At 35.1% G+C, this 22,659-nt stretch overlaps 1 protein-coding gene across 1 annotated transcript in view; it reads left to right on the top strand.

Annotated features, from left to right (window-relative positions):
• LOC307185508 (UDP-glucuronosyltransferase 2A2-like) overlaps positions 1–22,318 on the top strand; it is a 46,947-nt gene extending 24,629 nt beyond the window's left edge. The window contains 5 exon segments of the mRNA XM_079919819.1: positions 12,848–12,918; positions 13,984–14,115; positions 16,608–16,695; positions 17,163–17,382; positions 21,829–22,318. Of these exon segments, the coding sequence (XP_079775945.1) occupies positions 12,848–12,918; positions 13,984–14,115; positions 16,608–16,695; positions 17,163–17,382; positions 21,829–22,108 (791 nt within the window). The 3' untranslated portion in view covers positions 22,109–22,318.
• Positions 22,319–22,659: the final 341 nt, after the last annotated feature.

Here is a 22,659-nt window from a genome sequence, read left to right as displayed (position 1 = left end):
CCTCCAAAATATATAAATATTTCATACCTCCTCCTGAACAAATTTCATATAGTACTGTGCACAGTTAAAAACACTGGCAAAGTTCTCTGAATGTAAGTGCCATTTCCTAACTCTAGAAATTAATTTTTAACTTGATCTATGTCTAAATTGCCATTTCATTTCTGTGCCCAGCAAATATTCAACCTCTGTAGAGAAGTGAGTGAGGCAGCTGCTGTCATGGTGTCTGAGAAATGGGTTTCAGCAATTCTACTGCTGCAGCTCAGCTTCACTGGCTGTGGATTCTGTGAGACGGTCCTGGTGTGGCCCTGTGACATGAGTCATTGGCTCAATCTAAAGGTTATTTTGGAGAAACTCACAAAAAGGTGCTACGAAGTAACTGTGTTGGTGTCTCCACAAAATCTCATCACTGATCACAACAAGCCTTCCACACTGAACTTTGAGGTGGTCCCTGTGCCACAGGACAGAAAGACTGCTGAAAATACACTAAATGACTTTTCAGACCTGTCTGTTAACGTCATGCCATCATTGTCACCCTAACAATCAGCAAAACAACTGCAAGAATTTTTTCTTCAAATAAGTAGACACTTAACACTTCTGTGTGAGAGTGTTGTCTACAACCAGTCAATCATGAAGAAGCTCCAGGAAACTAACTAGAATGTTATGATTATAGACCCTGTGATGCCCTGTGGAGAGCTGATTGCTGAGTTTCTGGGAGTCCCTTTTGTGTACACGCTAAGGCTCTCCTTGGGTAGCACAAGGGAGGAATACTGTGGGAAACTTCCAGCTCCGCCTTCCTATGTGCCTGTTGCCATGGTAGGACTAACAGACAAAATGACATTTCCAGAAAGGGTAAAAAAATTAATGCTTTCCATTTTCTTTGACTTCTGGCTCCAACAATATGACTGACACTCAGCTTTGGGACCAGTTTTACAGTAAAGTATTAGGTAAGAGACTCTGCTTTTCATTCTAAAGTAGTTATCAGAAGAAGCTAAGGAGGTTTAAGAAAAGTCTAGGAAGATGAAAGGAATATATTTTTAAAACTTTCACTTCCACATAAAATTCCACAACTGATAGCAATGAACTGTTATTCAATAAATAATTGGGAAGGGGAGGCAAGAAATATCTTGCTATAGTTACTCTTTCTTTCCAGTCATCTATTTTGTAGGATACTTCAATACTTAAAAGATTGTTACCAAAACAAAATGAAATATAAAACATGCTATTAAATGTCAATCCAGTGGAAGATGTATTTTTGTCAGATGCAGTATATCACAAATAGGTCTAGTACACTGAGTTTTCATAAAGGAGGACGTTTGACTTCTTATTGGTAAAGAGAGTGTAATGTTTGTTGAAAGAGGAAGATAATCTTCTTGCCTGGTTTCAGTAATAAACTGAAACCTAAGCTATATTAACAATGGGATTAAATTTGTTATTTAACTTTCTTTGAATTTTGCTCTACAAATTTAGAATATCATAGATTATTAGATTGAAAATTTATACCATTCTCCTGTTGGACCAGAGTACCTTCTATTCCTATCTCTCTCATAAATTTGGGATGAAACTTCAGTAAGTCCTATGTGAACTGCTTCATCATAGCTGGTCATACTGAAAAGTTTCCTAGTATGTTTTATGTTTCTTGGAGGAGCATAATACAGAAACCTGGAAAATTAAATAGAAACTTAAAAGAGTTTACAGCTTGAGGTGTTAAAAACAGCATATTTTTCACTTCACTAGTTACATACGTTCTATTTTTAATCACTTGCCTTTTCTAATAAAGAATGGTTTTGCTTTGCAATTTTCACATATCTAGCTCTTATCTGATCCCATCAGCTGAGGCTGGCTTTCACTTCAAATATTTTTTTTTTTACTGAAGTATAGTTGATTTACAGTGTTGTGTTAATTTCTGCTGTATAGAAAAGTTATTCAGTTATATATATGTATACATTCTTTTTTATATTCTTTTTCCATTATGGTTTATTTCAGGATATTGAATATAGTTCTCGTGCTATACAGTAGGACCTTGTTGTTTATCCATTCTATATATAATAGTGCATCTGTTAACCCAGAATTCCCACTTTATCCCTTCCCCCACCTCCCTTCCCCCTTGGCAACCACAAGTCTGTTCTCTGTATCTGTGAATCTGTTTCCGTTTCATAGATAGGCTCATATGTGTCATATTTTAGATTCCACATATAAGTGATATCATATGGTACTTGTCTTTCTCTTTCTGACTTACTTAGGATGATAATCTCTAGTTCCAGCCATGTTGCTGCAAATGGCATTATTTCATTCCTTTTTATGGCTGAGTAATATTCCATTGTATATATATACTACATCTTCTTTATCCATTCATCTGTCGATGGACATTTAGGTTGTTTCCATATCTTGGCTATTGTGAATAGTGCTGCTATGAACATTGGGATTCATGTATCTTTTTGAATTACGGTTTTCTCTGGATATATGCCCAGGAGTGGGATTGCTGGACCATATGGTTCTAATTTTCATTTTTTGACGAACCTTCATACTGTTTTCCATAGTGGCTACACCAACTTACATTGCCACCAACAGTGTAGGAGGGTTCCCTTTTCTCCACACCCTCTCCAGCATTTGTTATCACTCCAAATATTTTTGAGAGTCATGAAGAAATATGAACTAACAAACAAAAGATCATACTGGGTATTATAAATATTAACTAATTTAACTTCCTTAATGTAGTAGTTTTCTAGGGATGCTATAACTAAATCTAAAAGACTAGATGGCATAAAAAAACAGAAGTCTATTTTCTCACAGTTCTGGAAGCTAGAAGTCCAAGACCAAGGTGTTGTCAAGGCTGGTTTCCCTTGAGGCCTATCTCTCTGGCTTGTAGATGGTCACCTTCTTGCTATGTCCTCTCATGGTCTTTCCTCTGTATATGTAAATTCATAGTGTCTCTTCCTCTTCTTGTAAGGTGATCTGTCATGTTAGATTAGGGCCCCACTCTTATAACCTCATTTAATTTTAATTACCTCTTTAAAGGACCTATCTTCAAATACAGTCAGATTTCAATATATTAATGTTAGAGGAACATAGTTCAGTCCATAACACTGATTTTTAATAGACACATTGTTTCACAGAAATAATGGTCAAAATAACCCACTTTAAAAATCCTTAGATTTACACACGATTTTGAATTTACACTGAATTGATTTCACAGTAAATAATTTAACAACTGATAAGAACTTCCTGGGTATAGGCAGTGTGTGGATTTAAGGTAAATAAGACTAGGGCCTTGGCCTCAATACTTCCCTCACAAATAAACACAAAACACAGAATTAGAAAAATACTCTGATTATTAGAGATGCTGCCCTAGTTCTAATCAATAACTTTCTAGGACATTTGTCATATTATACATAAATAGAGGAAAGGTATAGGATTCTGTATGTATACATATTATGAAACAAATATAGTCCTTAGGATCAATGGCAAATTTTTAACTCTAACATCTTTAATAGGTTTTTCTTTTACTGTAAGTACTGTCATTGATTTTCATTGCTGTACTCTCATGTTCTTTATTAAGCAATTCTGAATGCACTATGAGTATAATTTCATTCCTGATGTCATGATAAAAATAACTAATACAAATTGCTAAAAAATTTGAATGGAACAAAAGTATATATAATGAATGATAATTAGCTTCATGTTTCTCCTACATAAGCACTATTAACTTTTCTTGTTTTTACATCAAGATATTGTCTATGTATTATTAAACATAAATATACATTTTTTTCTTTCTTTTACCAGTAAGAATAATGAGTAAATATTCATGTTTACCTACTTTTTCACTTAATATATATTTGACATCTTTCCACACAACATTTTAAAATCTACATTATCCTTTATATTGATTTAGTAATATTCATATGAATGGGTATAACAAATCATTGAACTGGTCTAGTGTGAAAGCTATACTTCGATTGTTCCAGCTCTGGTGTTACAAAAAAACATATATATATTGCCCTAAACTTTGGTACTTATATCTCTGCCACAATGTCCTCTAAAATTTTTGAAACATTTAACCTTTATCTTCAGACCTTTTCTTAGGTGGCCAGCAATTATTCCATTTTCTTATGGGCTGTTTATTCTATTGATCTCTAACTGGTCTGGAATTTTAGGGAATCTAAAGCCTTTCTTTCTATGATATGCATTACAAACATCTTTTTAAGCTCATCAATTGACTTAGGAATTTTAAACCAATTTACATCAACATAAAAATATTTTTATATAGTTTAAAAGATTACACATGAAGTTTCAGATTTTAGAAAATATCATACCAATAAAAAGTGAAAAAATGTAAGTATACAGTTGATGTAAATAATAAAATAAACTTCTGTGTGCCATACAAGCAAGTTAAGAAATAGATAGTCGTCAGTTTCTTAGAAACATGCTTCTTCCAGTAAAAACCACAAGTCTGATTTTGGCGAACATTTTCTTGGAAATTTGATGTTTACCATTATATGTGATTTCCTCAACACTCTATTGTTTAGTTTATTTAAGTATTATACAAATACAAGCATAGATGGGCTACTTATGCTCAATACTCTTTTTTTTTTTTTGCAGTACGCGGACCACTCACTGTTGTGGCCTCTCCCGCTGCGGAGCACAGGCTACGGATGTGCAGGCTCAGCGGCCATGGCTCACAGGCCTAGCTTCTCCGCAGCATGTGGGATCTTTCCCGACCGGGGCACGAACCCGTGTCCCCTGCACCGGCAGGCGGACTCTCAACCACTGCGCCACCAGGGAAGCCCATGCTCAATACTCTTAAAGATGCAATCATGTTTTTTTTTTTAAGCTCTATAGATAGTGTTCTGTTGTGTGACTACATCATGACATTTTGTGGGTGGACAACTATCTATTTACAATTTTTTTTTTATATAATGCTGCTATTATGAACATTTTTGTATATGTCCTCTGTTGTAATAACAGAGCAATAGTATCAATAGGATGTAAATTGTATATATATATATAATATATTTCCCCTACTAGGTAATTTCAGACTTTTCTCAAAAAATTATACTCCAACCAAGACTATACAAAATTTTACCTTAACCAACACAGCATTTTAGTCCTCACAGTACCACATCCTTACTTAGCATATGATTGAATGACTTTTATTAACAGTCATCAGCAACTGTCGCCATGTTCTAATTTTATAATTCCCCAAAATAATGATTTCTTTTTAAGTTTGGTCAATATGGTAGGTCTGAAATTGCATCTTAGGTTTTATTTAGATTTCTATTACTAAGATTAAGTAACTTTTCATATTTTATGCGCCGTTTTTATTTCTTTTTCAGTGAATATCTTTCTCATGTCTTTTGCCCATTTTTTCTAATGGGTTTGCTTGTGCTTTCATTATGGATTCAATAAATTCCTTGTATACTCTATATAAGCCTTTGTTAGTTTCATGTATTGCAAACATCTTCTTGGCAGTTTATAATGTGCTTCTCATTGTCCTAAATATCATATGAAGACCTTCAGGTTTTAAACTTAATGGAGTCAAATTAATTAACCATTTTCTTTATGCACTTGAGGAAATCCTTTCTTACTCTGAAAGCATAAAGATTGTCTTTTGTATTGTCTCCAAAGAAGCTATGGTCTTGCTTTGCTTTTGAAGATTTTAATCTACTTACTAATTTATTTTTGTGTATTTTGTAGGTTGGACTCGATTTCTTTTCTTTTCACCTTCCTTCCTTTGCTGTTCCTCCTTCTTCCTTCTTTCATGCCTCCTTCCCTCTCTTCTTCTCTCCTCTCCTTTCTTTCTTCTTACCCTTGCCCAGGGATAAGGAGTTGTACCATTACTATTTATTCAAGGCTTCTTCTTTTCCCTAGTTAACTACAATGTTTGCTTTATCATTCAGAAATTTCACTACTTAAGTGGTTTTTCTTCTATTCATTATCTTTCTTTCTTGTACTTGTTCTTTTTTGTAGCTTTATTAAGACATAATTGACATATAACATTGTGTAAGTTTAAAGTGCACAACATGATGACTTGATACACACAGAAGTATAGCGAAATGTTCACTACAGTAATGTTAGTTAGCACATCCATCACCCCACCTATTTACTATTTTTGTGGTGAGAACATTTAACGTCTACTCTCTTAGCAGCTTTCAAGTATATAGTACAGTATTGTTAACCATAGTCATCATACTGAATATTAGATCCCCAGAACTTATTCATCTTATAACTGAAAGTTCGTACCCTTTGACCAACATCTCCCTAAGCCTCCCCCGCCCATCCCTGAAAATCACCAATCCACTCCCCATTTCTTTGAATTTGGCCTTTTTTTTTTTAATATTCCACATTTCAGTGAGATCATATAGTATTTGTTTTTCTCTGTCTGACTTATTTCACTTAGAATGTTTCATTCATTTTGTCACAAATGTCAAGATTTTCTTCTTTTTCATGGCTGAATAATATTCCATTATGTATATGTATGTGTGTGTGTGTGTGTGTGTACCACATCCTCTACCCACCCATCAAAAATTAGACTTATGGACTGTGGCTGGGAGGAGCTGGAACTAAGTGTATGGCCATTTCACTATCTCTGAGAGCACAGACAGGAGTGTCTCCTACTGGGTCCCTGTGTGGCAGATCTGCTAATGGACTGTAGCTGTGATGGAGCTGCAGCTAAGTAGGGAACTCTTCAGGATCTCTGGGGACACAGTCTTGAGTGTATTTTGCTGGGTCTGTAAGTTAGCAGGATTTTTCACAGACTGTGGCTAGAAGGGGCTAGAGCCAAGTTAGGGCCCTTTCAGAATCTCCAGGTTGGTCAAAGTGCCTCCCTCTGGGACCCTGAACCCTCAGGACAGCAGGCAGACTGTGGCTGTGAGCAAGCTGGAGTTAAGTATAGGAGCCTTTCAGGATCTCCTGGGGTGCAGACAGGAGTGCCTCCTGCCTGGCTGCTGTGCCAGCAAGGCTACTTGAGGACTGTGGCTGGGAGGGGCTGCAGCCCAGTTACAGGGTCTTTTCAGAATCTACAGTCTGACCAAGTTTAGCAAACTTGCTTCCAGGGATCCCATAGGTGCTCGAGCCAGTTCATGGGCCACTTCAGGGCCCACAGCTGAGACTGAAGTTTGTGTGTTTATTACTCGACATGCAGGTGGGCATGATTCTTCTTGGGTTCCTTGGCATATGGTGTTGGTGACAGAACCAAAGAGAAACAGGCTGTAGCTGAGTTCTCAGGGGTACAGAGCTTTTTTCCACGTCTGCAACCAGGATCACACTCTATGGGTCAGTCATCTGATTGCAAACTTGCCTTCTCAAAAGGTCTTTTTCTGTCTTGTACTGCACCCGGATTTCACAGTCTCCTATCTGTATCCTGAATCTCCAACAAAGGTACATTTGTCTGTGGATAAATGCCAAATCATTGTTGTTGAGGGGTAGGAGGATACATGAGAGACATCTTATTTGGTCATCCTACTCAAAATACCTAGAAGGGTAATACCCTATCCCCTTTTATCTCTTCTAGAGCACCTTGGTTATCCTTAGCTCTTTGCTCTTCTATTGTAGATTTTTTAAATTAAATGTAAAATTCTACAGAAATTATCAAGTTTCATGAACCTTGGGATTTTGAGATTTTAATAAGAATTACAAGGAATCTGTAGATTGATTTGGAGAGAATGGACATCTTTATGAATTTTGATTTTCCTATCAATGCACATGATAGCTCTATTTATTTTTCTACAATTTTTTTATTGGAGTATAATTGCTTTACAATGGTGTGTTAGTTTCTGCTTTATAACAAAGTGAATCAGTTATACATATACATATGTTCCCATATCTCTTCCCTCTTGCGTCTCCTTCCCTCCCACCCTCCCTATCCCACCCCTCCAGGAGGTCACAAAGCACCGAGCTGATCTTCCTGTGCTATGCAGCTGCTTCCCACTAGCTATCTACCTTACGTTTGGTAGTGTATATATGTCCATGCCTCTCTCTCGCTTTGTCACAGCTTACCCTTCCCCCTCCCCATATCCTCAAGTCCATTCTTTAGCAGATCTGTGTCTTTATTCCTGTCTTACCCCTAGGTTCTTCATGACATACAATGGGTTTTAATAAGACTTTACAATTCTAATCAGACATAGTTTACACAACTCTTATACAATTACTCAACAATTAGAAGTTGAAGTATATATTTTACTTATATTTTCTTTTATTCATACACACAAATTTCAGTTGCCATTTCACAATATTTTGTATCCACTGAAATTATCAAACTCTATTCTAATAATGTATCTGTATATTCTTTTGGAATATACAGAGAGTTTCAGCTTATCTGAACACTCAAGAGCAGAGACTCAGGATTGGAAATCACCACAGGAACCAGTCCCTGGGTAGGAACACCTAAACTATAATTGGTGAATTGCTGGAGGTTCAGTGTGGACAAATCTGAGGGTTAAAAAATCCAGTGGGACTCAATCATAAGGGAGTTCCCACAATATTGTGAGATTTACTTCCAGGAGCTCAACCAATTTTCCATAGTAAATATCAAAGAAAAATCCCTTACTTCCAGTTAGGGGAGGGGAAAAGGAATCATTTTGAAAGAAACTAGAGCACTCTTCTTCCTAAAATGGTCTGTCCTCAGGGTAAACTAGTTAACCAGTACACAATGTGTTGGGGTATTATCAGAGCCTAACTGACCTGCAGAAGAAAAATACCCAACTCCAGGTCCCTCTAGACTACCACATGGAAAAGGGATATACCCAACTCTAGACCATCCTGCCCCAAGTAAAGTGGGAGAAAAAATTGAGAAAGAGTTGTGACGAGTCCAGAGGCATAGACTCAGTAAAATACTGAGACCAATCTTAGGGCTGTAGACTGCCTCTCTCCTCACAGTTCATGACCACATTTAAAAGCCCTATTTACAATAGTTTATTTTACCCAGTACATCATGACTGGCTATGAAGAAAAAATTACAAGGCATACCAAAAGGCAAAAACACATTTCGAGTAGTCAGAACAATCATCACCAGAGATGGCAAGAATGTTGTAATTTTCAAAACAAGGACCTGAAACAATTATGATTAATATGCTAAAGGCTCTAAATGGAAAAAGTGGACAACATGTAAAAACAGATGAACTGTGTAAGCAGTGAGATGCAAATCCTAAGAAAAACCAAAAAAGGAGACATAAAAAAATTGTAACAAAAATGAATTCAAAGATGAAATTATACTAATTCTTTATAGTCATTTTTAGAGGATAAAAGCTGAGGGAATAAGTTCTAACTCATTTTATGAGGATAGCATTACCTAAATGTCAAAACCAGACAAAGACATTACAAGGGAAGAAAGCCACAGATCAATATTTCTCATAAACATAGAGTCAGAAGTCCTCAACAAAATGTTAGAAAATTCTGCTCTGTGAAATAAAATGTCAAGAGAATGAAAAGACAAGGCACAGACTGGGAGAAAATATTTGCAAAAGACAGGTCTGATAAAGAACTGTTATCCAAAATGTTTTTTAAAAACACTTAAAACTCCACAAGAAGAAATCATGAAACCTGATTAAAAAGTAGACCAAAGACCATAACAGATACTGCACAAAGGAGATATATAGTTGGCAAATAAGCATATAAAAAGATGCTCCATGTCATTTGTTTTGAGGGAAATGCAAATTAAAATAATAATGAGATACCACTTCACATCTATTAAAATGGCCAAAATGCAAAACACTGACAACACCAAAAGCTGGAAAGTTGTGGAACAGGAAATCTCCTTATTGCTAGTGGGAATGTAAAGTGGTACAGCCACTTGGGAAACACTTAGGCGGTTTCTTATAAAAGTAAACATACTCTTACCATACTACCACACTCCTTGGTATTTAACTAAAGGAGTTAAAAACATGTTTACACGAAAATGTGCACGTGGATATTTATAGAAGTTTTATTCGTAATTGGCAAAACTTGGAAGCAATCACATTGCCCTTCAGTTGGTGAATGAATAAACTTGGAAGCAACCAAGTTGCAGATCCAAACAAAGGAATATTATTCAGCTCTAAGAAATGAGTTATTGAGCCACAAATAGACATGGAACAATGGAAGAACCTTAAGTCCCTATTATTAAGGAAAAAATCCAATCTGAAAAGTTTACCTACTGTACGATTCAAACTCTGACATTCTGGGAAAGGTAAAACTGTGGAGACCATAAAAAAAAAAATCAATGGTTGCTAGGGGGTTAGATGGGGATGGGGGATTTATAGGCAGAGCATGAAAGAATATTGGGGTAGTGAAAATACTCTGTATGATACCATAATGATTGATCATGTCTTTATTATTTGTCCAAAACCACAGAATTTATAATACTAGGAGTTAATTATAATGTAAACAACAGACTTTGGATGATTATAATGTTTCAGTGTGGGTTCATCAATTGCAACAAACGTACGATTCTCTTGGGGGATGTTGATACTGAAGGAGTCTATGCATGTGTGAAGACAAGGGTACACGGGAGATATTTCCACTTTCCCCTCAGTTTTGCTGTGATCCAAAAATTGCTCTAAAAAAGTAAAGTATTAATTTTTTAAAAGTGATACAGAAATTATGCATATTAGTTTTCTCACATGCCTTTGAAAGGAATGAATAAGCTAAAGAGCCTAGAAAAGTTATTTCTAGGTTGATATCTGCGGCTTGCCTAACTTACCACCGAGAGATTGGTAACTGTCCTCTGCTCAATTCCCTCCATCCAACTCACCTACATTAAGGCTTTTGCCATACATTCAGGCTACCTCTAAGAATTCTTTGAAACTGAAAGGCATCTCAGTAAACTCACCATGTAGGATTACAGTAATAGATTCAAACAATGGTAATTCAAATTTAATGGCCATTTATCAATTATTTATATAATTTTCCACTGTGTTCATAACTCATTTTGTGTAATAATATAACTATAGGAAAAAGATTGGCGGTAAAGTTTAATTCCATATTTTTGTTTTGCAAGTCCTCAGCATAACATTTAGAATGTCTTATGAAAGTATTTAACAACTTTTGCATACTTTTGCTCAGTTTTGTTCTCACATTTGATTGGCTTTGTATTTCATACTGCGCATAACTGTTTCAAATATAGAAGCTTAGTGAATACTTTAAGCTAGGTCTTTCTTAAAATGTGGTCTACATGTTTACACAATAATTTCACCTAAGTACTTAGCAATCAAGGCAGGATGTCACACGCATGGAACAAGACATCTAAAGAACAATAACATATTGGTGGGAAAATGTGAGACAGTGTTCTCATCCAGTCTCTGGCAATTTCAAGGTGAGTGTCCTTGGAAATTGCTTCTTTATTATCAAATTAAATCATTGCCTATATAACTTCAGACATATATCCAAGCATTACAAAGTAGTAATGGTTCTAAAAGGAGGCTATCCAACCTGCAGTATACATGATCACCAGTTCTGAATAGAATCCTTAAAAAAGGAACATTCTCATCTGAATTTTTCTTTACTTGGATGCAAAACACGTTTTCTGTGTATACGAATGATTGACTTGGTAATTTGCAAATACTCGTTCTTCTCCACAGTGTCAATAGCAGAGCTATGCTGCTGGATGTCTTCAGTTTGCTACACCAAATCTATTTTCAAAATCATAGGGGTCTTTTGTGAATGATATTACTTTTTTTTTTTTTACTTTACTTTGATATTTAAGCAGAGAATGAAGTCTGCCATGTGACATGTTAAAAATATCATTGTGTCCATAGTATAGATATTGGATTGAAGAACAGGAAGCTAGAGCCTTGGAAATCATTAAGAAGACTGCTGTAGTCTTCCTAACAAGCATGATAGAGTTATGAATAGGGACATTTACTATGATCATTTGAGTGATAAAGATGCTTTCGTGAGTCTTGGGCAGACTCTTACTGACAGGCTTTGGTCAGTAAGAAGAAGTTAAGTGTTGATGGAAGACATGGAATCAGACAGGGCCTCTTGGAGAGCAATGAGATTTACTGAGCCAGGAAACAGTTAGTTGAAAAAGCTTTTTTGAGATAGCAATGATGAGTTCAAATTCACTTTAAGAAGTCTAAGGAGTTTTCAGGTGGAGATTTCTAGAAGTCATCTGTTAATACAAGGTTTAGTCTCAGCAGAGAGCATTAGAAATAAATTGGGAGTCATCAACATAAAGTAGAAATCATAAAACTGAGAAACCCAAATGCTGAATTGGTTCTTTATGACCATGATATCAGGGGTTTTTTTGGAGTAAAAGAGAAAATCATACACCCATATTCCAATGTTATTAAAGAATAAATATGGACTGCCAGAAATATTAGAAGCAAATAATATTGAGAAACAAAGGAAAATAATAGGTAAATACAGTAAGAATATTGTATTTAACTATCTTTATCAATAGGCAGTGAAGAGACAGATATTCATTTGCTTGGGTTGTGGGTAAACAAACATAATCTCTGTAGAAGATAGCAGGTTAAACGGTGCTCCCAGGTGAGTTCTTGATTTCTGTTTAGGGTAAGATGAATATTGAAGTTTAAAACTTTACTTCAGGATTCTGAATATGCTTTTCACACCAACTAAGGTATAGCTGAAGACAAGCTCTATTGAGTGTTATTACTGGAGATAGTAAACCAATATCTAAAATAAATAAAGGTACAGAAAGAGATAAGACATATCCCATGGCTCATTAGGTAATACCTTGCCACACTATTATGTTTATCCTTCCAACCCCACTTTTCACATGCAGACAATTTCACAAAAATGACTCAGACATGTTTCACAAGGTCACAAGGTAGAAAAATTATTCCATCCCAAACCCAATTATTAATATAGATATTTGGGCAATATCAATCTTGGCTTATATCTCTGATGAAAGAATTATGCCAGTCACCGGATACACAGAATAGAAAAGAAATGAGAGTTAAATCAAGAATCCAAATCAAACAGGTAAGTGTGTAAATCTTAATATACCTGTGTGTATATGTGCCTGCATATGTGCTTGTGTGTGTGTAATGTTTCTTTATTCAATCATTATCTGTTTAGGGAGTTGAATCAAAATGGTAAAATACCAATTCCTGGGACATCAGATATTCTCTTAACATTAACTAAGTAAAACTAGCAGTCTAATTTCATTTATGGCATTGTCCTTCCCGTTGTAATTTTACTAGCCTTAAACTGAGAAACATAGTGATTGCAGGGTGACCACATATAGTTACAAAGAGATGACATATCTCTAGAGGGTGACATTTACATAGATTATGTGAAACACCCCAATCCCAGACTTTGCTATGCCTAGTTTGCACAACTGTAAGTGATGATCAAGAGAATTTTATTTGCAGAGAATCTGTGCTAAGCCTCAAATTTTGGGCATGCAGTTAGTGTCACACTCTTGTGGGAAGGCAGAGAAACACTGTCTCATAAGTGTTATCATGATTGTAGCAGGAATTTAACTGCATTATCATCTTTTCAAATGTATTACTATATATACCATTTCTTAAAAAATATTTTTTAGCCCTATTAATCAGGGAAATAATAAACATGAGAAAAATATTCTGAACGCCTAACAGGAAGTTAGATCAAGTTATTCATAATTTATTGGATGTAAACTGGCATGCTAAAAATTTTCAAAGCCTCATTCAGAACCCTTCTTTGGTCTTCCTTCCAAGGAATATTTTTACAAGTTTGCCACCAGCTCTGTTGGTTCATAAAATTAAGCCTTGGGAGTAATAGTTCCATGTACCATGAGAACATCGGCCTCTTATCGCCTATTCATTTTGTATAATGGTTTGGTTCCATGGCTTTATGTGTAATCACTCATTATATATTTAAGCCATAGTTTTCAGAAATACATTTCCTCTTAAAGAGACTAGATGGTTCTATGTGGCAGAAGACAGAATCAGTCTAACAATGTCCCTGACACTTCTCTTGAGTCTGCCTATTTAGAAATGTAGGAGAGCCTTTTTCCCCCTGTGATCCTGCACTTGTGTAAGAGAAAGAATTTTATCTCTGCAGGAAATGGAAGAATTTGTCCAAAGTTCAGGCGAAGATGGTATTGTGGTGTTTTCTCTGGGGTCAATGGTCAAAACCCTCACAGAAGAAAAAGCCAATCTCATTGCCTCAGCCCTTGCCCAGATTCCACAGAAGGTTAGTACAAACTCCAGTCATGGTGGGCAGCTGCTCTGCCAACTGGAGAGAGTGTGTGGCTAATAGTACTCTTTCTAGGTGAAAGTTGTAACTCATCATACACTGAGAAGAACTGGCACCACCTTTAAGTAAAAATGTCTCAAAACATTAAAATGTATGTGGGGGACATTTTACCATTTGCCTACTGAGCCTTCGCATTACTATGAAAATACATCTTTTCATGAAGTCACTTATTTTCAATGAAATAGAGATGAAAATGTTAAGATTCTAATAACTTTTTACTCTTTGAAACCTTATGACTTGCACTGACTCTTCCCAAAAGTTCTAAAGTGTGTTAGCTTCAAGGTCCAGGAAAAGAGAGATTACACATAGAGTAGGGTAGAATCATGTTCAAGAATATACTTTATATTGCTAGGCTTTATTAGGATTCAATTAAAGTATAGTTGGTTTAGAAATAGAAGCCTAATCTATCTAAGATAAATTTCCTACAGTTAAAACAATTAAAGATCCTAGTGTTATTGTCAAACAGTATATATTTTCTAATTTATGACATTCAATTAACTTTAATTTTGTTAATTCTAGATTTCTACTCTTTATATACTTCCATTCACAAAACACCCTGTCTCTTTATATTTTTATATTAAAGTAAATAAAACTCTATAATTGTAAGTGTACTATTTAGGCCTGTTAAAACTCTGGATTTTTATTTTTAAACTTTTCTGATAAAGAGTTTGCCACCTATTAGTATTTAATCTGAAAATTGTCATACAGAAAAGAAAGAAAAAAGAAAGAAAAAAATTATGTGACAAAAGGTTAGCATCCTAACAAGATACTTCATTAAATAATAGAGTATAAACAAATCCTCTATCTCATTCCCCCTCAAAAACAAAAAAAGGGAAAAAGAAAGAAAAAGAGAGAGAGAAAGGAAGGAAGGCAGGCAGGAAGGAAGAAAGAAAGAAAGAAAAACAAAGGGAGGAAGGAAGGGAGGGAGGGCAGAAAGGCAACAAATCATCCAAAAAGCAGCCAAAAAAATTTTAAAGCTAATTATATTTTTGGAAAACATTACATTTGAAACTTAAGAACTAGGATGGCCTCATGACAAAGTTACGTAGTATTCATGTTCGTTTTAATGCTTTTTAACCCTCATATTCTGCCTAAACTAGTCCTATTTATTTTCTATTTCTTCACTCACAATCTCACTTCCAAAAGCTTTTAAGTGATAATAGTATATTTAATAGACTATTAGTATAAGCCCTTTCAAAAAAGGTAAAGGCAAGCAGTTTTACCTTATCTCTCAATGTTTGCAAACTACCTCTTTTGTATGTTCCTCTCAACTATCACGTAAAGGAGGATGGGCTGAGAAAGGGCGGGTTTGTGCACCACCTGCCGGCCATTCAGGGCAGAACAGGATGCTTAGAACTCAGAATTTGGAGGACATGTGCACCCCTCACACCGGCCTGGCTGGGATGTTAAGTCATTCAATATGTCAATGTCCCAGACTCTTTGCTGATGACACTGGTGATGTTCTGCTCCAGTCATGCCTGATTTTCTGCCTGGGACGTGCCTCACTCCTTGGAGCCATAGCCTGGGGAACAAGAGAGTCAGCCTTTTATGCTACCTGAAAAAAAAAACCCTCTCTTCTGTCCCTAGAAAAGAGCTTCTGGTTTCCACCATCAGATTCTCCACTGGATCTTCAGCCTGTTAGGTACAGAGGACTGAAGCTCTGCTTAGAATAAAATCTTCCTTGATAAACTACTATGCAACCTAGATCAGTTTCACAAATAACTGAAACAGAAGATGAAAGTGAAAAGCGTTTGGACTTGTCTCCATTTGGGAATTAAGGCCCAGAGTTGATTCCAAGAAAGCAGGAGCTATTTGAAGCATGTGGAATACAACTGTCATGCCTTGGAGCATGTCAGGGAGGGAAGCAAACTGCACTTTTCTCTCATTTATCAATTCCTCTCAAAATACAAAGAAATAAGGAAGAACATTATGCTCATGACCCTCTCTATTCAATTATATTTTTATGCAAGAAAAGTAATCTGCACTCAGCTATAAAATATCTGAAAACAAAATAATGGTTATAGATTTAAACATGATATATTATATCTTGAATATCCAACAAATTATTTAGAACACAATCTATGTTTCTTAAATTAATAAAACTTACAAATTATCATTTTTATCCTTTCAGAACATCAAGTGGTATTTGCTGTTTTCAGATTTTAGTATACTTTTTCTTGAAAAACTTTCTTCGCAATATTCTTTTGTTTATGACTTAAAGTTAACTGCTGTAACAGATATACATGAACATCAGTTGTTTGAACTTTTTATGAACTTCTGTATACTTCATGTAATACCTCAACACAGGCTTTCAAATAGTCAAAAAAAAAAAACTAAGATGGACTATATGATTTAGAAATAACTCTATGGCCTTAAAATGCCTTAATTTTGTGTTTTTACTTACAAAATTAAAGCACTGTCTTCCACAGGTTTTATGGAGATACAAAGGAAAGAAACCGGCCACGTTAGGAGCCCATATTCGGCTCTATGATTGGATACCACAGAATGATCTTCTTGGTAAGACCAAGAAAAAAAAGCTGTACAGTTGGATGATGGGCAAGTAGCTGCTTAACAGCAAGTAAATTCAATAAACATTTTAAATATTTAAATTTCCACATTTTACTTGCAGTTTTAAAGCAGATATAATTAAAGAATGGACCATTAATTTTATAGATTGATGCTTACTCTGGCTCATAAAAGAGAATCTTCAGTTAAGACTCTCACCGTTCTCCAAGTTTCGATTTCAGTTCTGATATGGCCTCCTCAGTAAGTCTTTCTAGACAATGCAGAGGAAGTTAATTCCACCTTTTTCGGGGATCATGATTATCTGAGATAGCAATTCCCCATGTTCTTGGCTTTTGTAGAAAACACTGCGTTCTTCATTGAGTTATCCAATAGTTTTTTCCCCATCTCTCTCTGAAATTCTATTAATGTATTATGTATCATGAAATCCTCACCTGCTTCTCATCCAATCCCCAAACTAGGTCATCCCAAAGCAAAAGGTTTTATCACTCATGGTGGAACCAATGGAATCTATGAAGCTATCTATCATGGGGTGCGTATGGTGGGAATTCCCATGTTTGCTGATCAGCCTGACAACATTGCTCACATGCAGGCCAAAGGAGCAGCTGTGGAGGTGAACATAAACACAATGACAAGTGCAGATTTACTCAATGCCTTGAGAACAGTCATTAATGAACCTTTGTAAGTACTACTACTTTTAAAGGCTTGTCATTAATTATGCTACCCATCATACTCAAAAATGTCCAATGTTTCATGCATTTCTAACTAGTGTATTTTCAAATAACAACTATAACATGACCATTTAAAAATCATTTTATTATTTCATTTCCCAAATTGCTGAAGTGATTGTCTGAGATGATAAAACAAAGATTTCAAATATTATATTAATGTTTTTTCAAAATAAATAATGTTGGTGATTACATAAATTCTTAGATAATTTTCTGGATAATCTGCTTTTTTTATAAACAAATATATATGTTTATTTAAATATTATAACCATTCAGTAAGTACAAAAATGGAAGTGATAATTCACCCAATATTGATCATTCAAAAATAATCATTGTTAACACTTGGTGTATATAATTAATCAGTATATGCATATATACAGGGAGGAGTAGTTAGAGTAGTTAATAATTTTATAAATATCAATTGATACTATATATGCATTTTTAAACAAAATTTTAAATTTTATCTGATTTAGCTAAAGATAAAATAAATTTGTAAACTACATTTATAAACTATATGAACTTTAGATACAGATGATTATATCTTAATATTTTTCTCTGAAAGGTCTCACCAAGGTTAAGAATTAATATATGTATACATAGTGTTTATTTTTAACAATGTGTTTTAATTTTAGCCACTAATAGTTGAAATTGGAAGTTATTTCATCTCTAATATATATTACTTAAATTTTTAATTTGTCAATATTTATGGCACTTATTTTCCTCACAGTAATTTAATCTTTTCACATATTTTAAGAGAATCAATAATCACCATTGAATCAGAGATTCTACAAAATATTTTGAATTCATTCTTAACTGAATACTTCATATGGAATTTTCTTTCATCAAAGAGTCATGGACTCCCTGAAATCACAATTAACAATATTTGCTCATTGACTTGATGGGAGAATGACACCTATCTGAATATAACATACTTAGATCTCACTTTCTTTCCTTTTGAACTGTGCAGGGTTACTTATGATCTTCTGGCTTTAAATGCTGCTGTAGGGTTTTGAGGACTTTCTGATCAGTATTACTTTTTAAGAGTTTCTTGTTCAGCCTGGAAATAGATAGTATTTTTTAAATTCAGAAACTTAAACATGGCATATCCTTATCATTTGTTTTCTACATTTTCCTGGGATTATAGTGTATTCTTTTACCACTGTTAATCTAGGATGAAAATTATTCAATTTTCCTTTTCAGAAATTAATTTTTTTTGTTTATTAAAATGTCTTTTAATTCCATTTTTTATCTCTATTTCAGGGACATCAGATTTTAATATTCCCTATGTTAAAATATTTGAGTTTGTTTTCTTTCTCTATTATTTTCTAATTGTTCTAATCATTTTTTGCTTTCTTAATTTACTGAGATTCCTTCAAATAGTCCATAAATTAGTAAATTCACTTTTTCATGAACATTACTTACTGTTTGTAATTTTCTTATTAATCCCTTAAAGTGCTATTTTTAACAACTAATTTCAATAGCTCATCTTGTCTTTTGTTACCTCCTCTTGTTTCATAATCTGATCCTCGAGCTTTTGTTCATAACTCTCACATTCTTACTCTACTCAAACTTTCCTCTTCTTTTGAATTATGTATTATGCCTAATTACATTCTAAGTCTGTCATTTTTATGTTTTTTCCCCAGTATTGTGTAAGTTGCTGTCATGTGTTTCATCTTGCTTTCACTATTTGCTCCACATTTGTATAGATACCTTATTTTGAATGTTGTTTCTGGGCTTCCCTGGTGGCGCAGTGGTTGGGAGTCTGCCTGCCGATGCAGGGGACACGGGTTCGTGCCCCGGTCCCACATGCTGCGGAGCGGCTGGGCTTGTGACCCATGGCCGCTGGGCCTGCGCGTCTGGAGCCTGTGCTCCGCAATGGGAGAGGCCCGTGTACTGCAAAAAAAAAAAAAAATTTGTTTCCAGTTTATCTCAGACTCAATTATTTTTATTCAGAGGCAAAACTTGAAGGATAGTTGTAATATTCCATTCACATTACTGAAACCTGCAATTTAGGAGTTAGGAGAGAAGGTCAACATAAATGGAATTTTTTGCAGCTTTCTTTAGTGGAACTAGTCTATGAAAAACCATCTGTTAAAGCCCTAGCAGCAAGGTTTTCTAGACAAAGTGGTCAATGTATTCATTTCCAAAAGGGAAGACACTCAATATCTGCCTTGAACTCATCCTAAAAAGTCAGCCCTGGTGGTCCATTTTCCCCTTCCACTCACATTGCAATCAAAAGATTTTTGTTAAGATACATATATATTCAAATCATATATTTCAGAATATTATATATATCATCAGGATCTGGAAAGGGAGGTTAGGAGTTCAGCAAGGCTTACTATGATCTTTTGTTTCTCATAAATGATGATCTTGATGTCTAATCTATTAGGCTATTACCAAATTGTTAATTGCTGATAATTTGGTTCATTTTACTAAATATCAGAGTAGGTAAATTCTGTAATTTTTAAAAATTCTACTTCATTTTATAGAAGGCTTACTAAATTTTCTTGTTGATTTGAAAACTATTGATGTGAAAAAATTATACTCTTAGAATTTCCCAGGAAAATACCTGAAATTATTTATTTTAAAAATACCTTAACTGGGCTTCCCTGGTGGCGCAGTGGTTGGGGGTCCGCCTGCCGATGCAGGGGACGTGGGTTCGTGCCCCGGTCTGGGAGGATCCCACGTGCCGCGGAGCGGCTGGGCCCGTGAGCCATGGCCGCTGAGCCTGCGCGTCCGGAGCCTGTGCTCCGCAATGGGAGAGGCCACAACAGTGAGAGGCTCGGGTACTGAAAAAGAAAATAAACAAAAAAAAGAAACAAAAATAACAAACAAAAAAATACCTTAACTTTAACCCTAAACTTAATTCTAAGTCTGAAATTATCTGGGAACAAAAGTGTTTAGTGTAGAGTATATATATAATGTATTTGTATTCCATTTTCTTATTCCTTAAAGGAGTTAAGGAGCACGAAGTTTATATTTAAATACATAAACCATAGCAATTTCATAATATTTTAACATAACTGTCATAAAACAGTGTACAACAAATATTAAGTAATCATCTTAATGAGCATAGATTATCCTATCTCATTTGTAGGAAGGCTTACTGTATTTTTATTTGTATTCACATGTACAAGTGTATCTGTCAAGTATATGCATATTTCAAATTTTAAATCTCTATCTATAAATGGAGAAAACCTTGAATAAAAATATGATTTGAACAGATAGTCTCTTATCACCACTGTAGTTTGCCTAAAATGTATTAGGATGAAACTTGTGTAACTACTCTTCTAGTCCTACCTATATTTCAATCTGGTTGAAAGAGAGTATGAAAACAACGAAAAACAAAACAAACAAAACAACAAAACAAAAAGAGAGAGTATGACTATTCTTTCTCACTGTGCACAAAAAAAAGAACACAAGTAAATTACCTCTTGCTGCTGGATGTTGTGTATCATGTTCACTGGTGAATGATGATTACATTTCTTCTTCTCTGATCCCAACAATGTCCAACTTGCACCAGGACATCTCTTCACATCTCTACTTTCTGTCATCTTCATGTCTGCAAGCTGGAACTTTTATCTCTAACACAAAACCAAAGGTAAACATACTAATTCTTGTCTCAGCCATCAAGAAATCTCCAGTGAATTCAGAACATGCCTTTTGAAGACATACCTATAACCATTGGTGTTTGAGAGACTATTAGAGTTGTTAACTATTGCTCTTGTGATGCCACATTGATTATGGGCTTTATGCTAGTGAGACATTTCTATTTACCTCAAAAACTCAAAACCCATGTCCTTGCCATTTCTAAAATTACCTTAGTATCTTCATCCAATCTTGACACTGCCAATTTATAGACACTGTCTTTTGCATCACAAAGGCACAGGTGTGTGCAATGGAGGCATTATCACAGTGTCGATCTCAGGCATTGCAAAAATGTCTCACTACTGTTGACTATCAGTTTCTATGTCTGTCATCATTAATTAGTCTGACATTAGAGGCCATGCTTATGGACTCTCTAATGGGTATTTTCTCTCAAAACAGGGTTATTCAGAGTCTTGGTCTGGAACAGTCCTGGAAACTATAATTCACACAATACCAAAATTCCTTTTTGGAAAAATGAGGCTATACATTTACAACTGATTTATTCCATCTTTTTTATATGTTTGCATTTTACCACACTCCATTAAGAATATATTTCTTCCACACCCCTCTTTCACAACTCTTAACATGCTATGTGACCAGCAAAGTTCATGTCACAGCAAGAATTAAAATGTTTTTCTCAACACACCTATGGATTTTGGCTTGCATAACACATATCATGTATTGTATGCTTACTTTTAATGAAAACAAAAGCTCTATAATTTCTATGTTTTTGTTTGTTTTTGCCTACCAGTTATAAAGAGAATGCTATGAGGTTATCACGGCTTCACCATGATCAGCCTGTAAAGCCCCTGGACCGAGCAGTCTTCTGGATCGAGTTTGTCATTCACCACAAAGGAGCCAAGCACCTGCGGCCAGCTGCCCACGACCTCACCTGGTTCCAGTACCACTCTTTGGATGTGATTGGGTTCTTGCTGGCCTGTGTGGCAACTGCTGTATTCTTGGTCACAAAATGTTGTTTGTTTTCTTGTCTAAAATTTGTTAAAACAGGAAAGAAGAAAAAGAGAGAATAGATCTTTCTAAGTTTGGTAAAGACTTGTATGGGCAATTCTGTTCATTCTAGCCACAATGGCCTTAATGAAAACATAACATCTTCATTCTGTTTTCAAAATTCGCATTCCTCTCTGCCTTAAGCTAGAGATAAAGTCTAGAATTCAACAATAGCATTAACTGGTGGGCATGTCCCCTTCTTCTTTTGTCTTTTCCCAGGTGGCTTTACCCTCTTCCTCAAACATTCCTGACAAAGGTTCACTAATAATTTTACGTTTATTCTATTAATAATATCAATTTTTCCTTTACTTTTAACCTTAAGTGATATGCTGACTGACAATATGCTGAATCCTGGGGAACACACAAAATGTAAGCCAAAGTTGATAGATGCAGGGACCACAGAGAGAAAAAATTCACAAGTTCCTCTAGAACATACAAATTAGGAAACCATCACAGGAGACTAGTATATCATAAGAGTAATGATTTCATTTGTCATAAAAATAAGTCTTTCTGTTTGCCCAGTGTTACTGGGGTCAGAGCACGAATTGATAATAATTGTGATGGCACATCACAC

Source organism: Stenella coeruleoalba, assembly GCF_951394435.1.
Source record: "Stenella coeruleoalba genome assembly, chromosome: 4".
Classification (NCBI taxonomy): Eukaryota; Metazoa; Chordata; class Mammalia; order Artiodactyla; family Delphinidae; genus Stenella; species Stenella coeruleoalba.
Note: the sequence above shows the minus strand (reverse complement) of the source record. Positions and strands in the feature narration are given on the sequence as shown.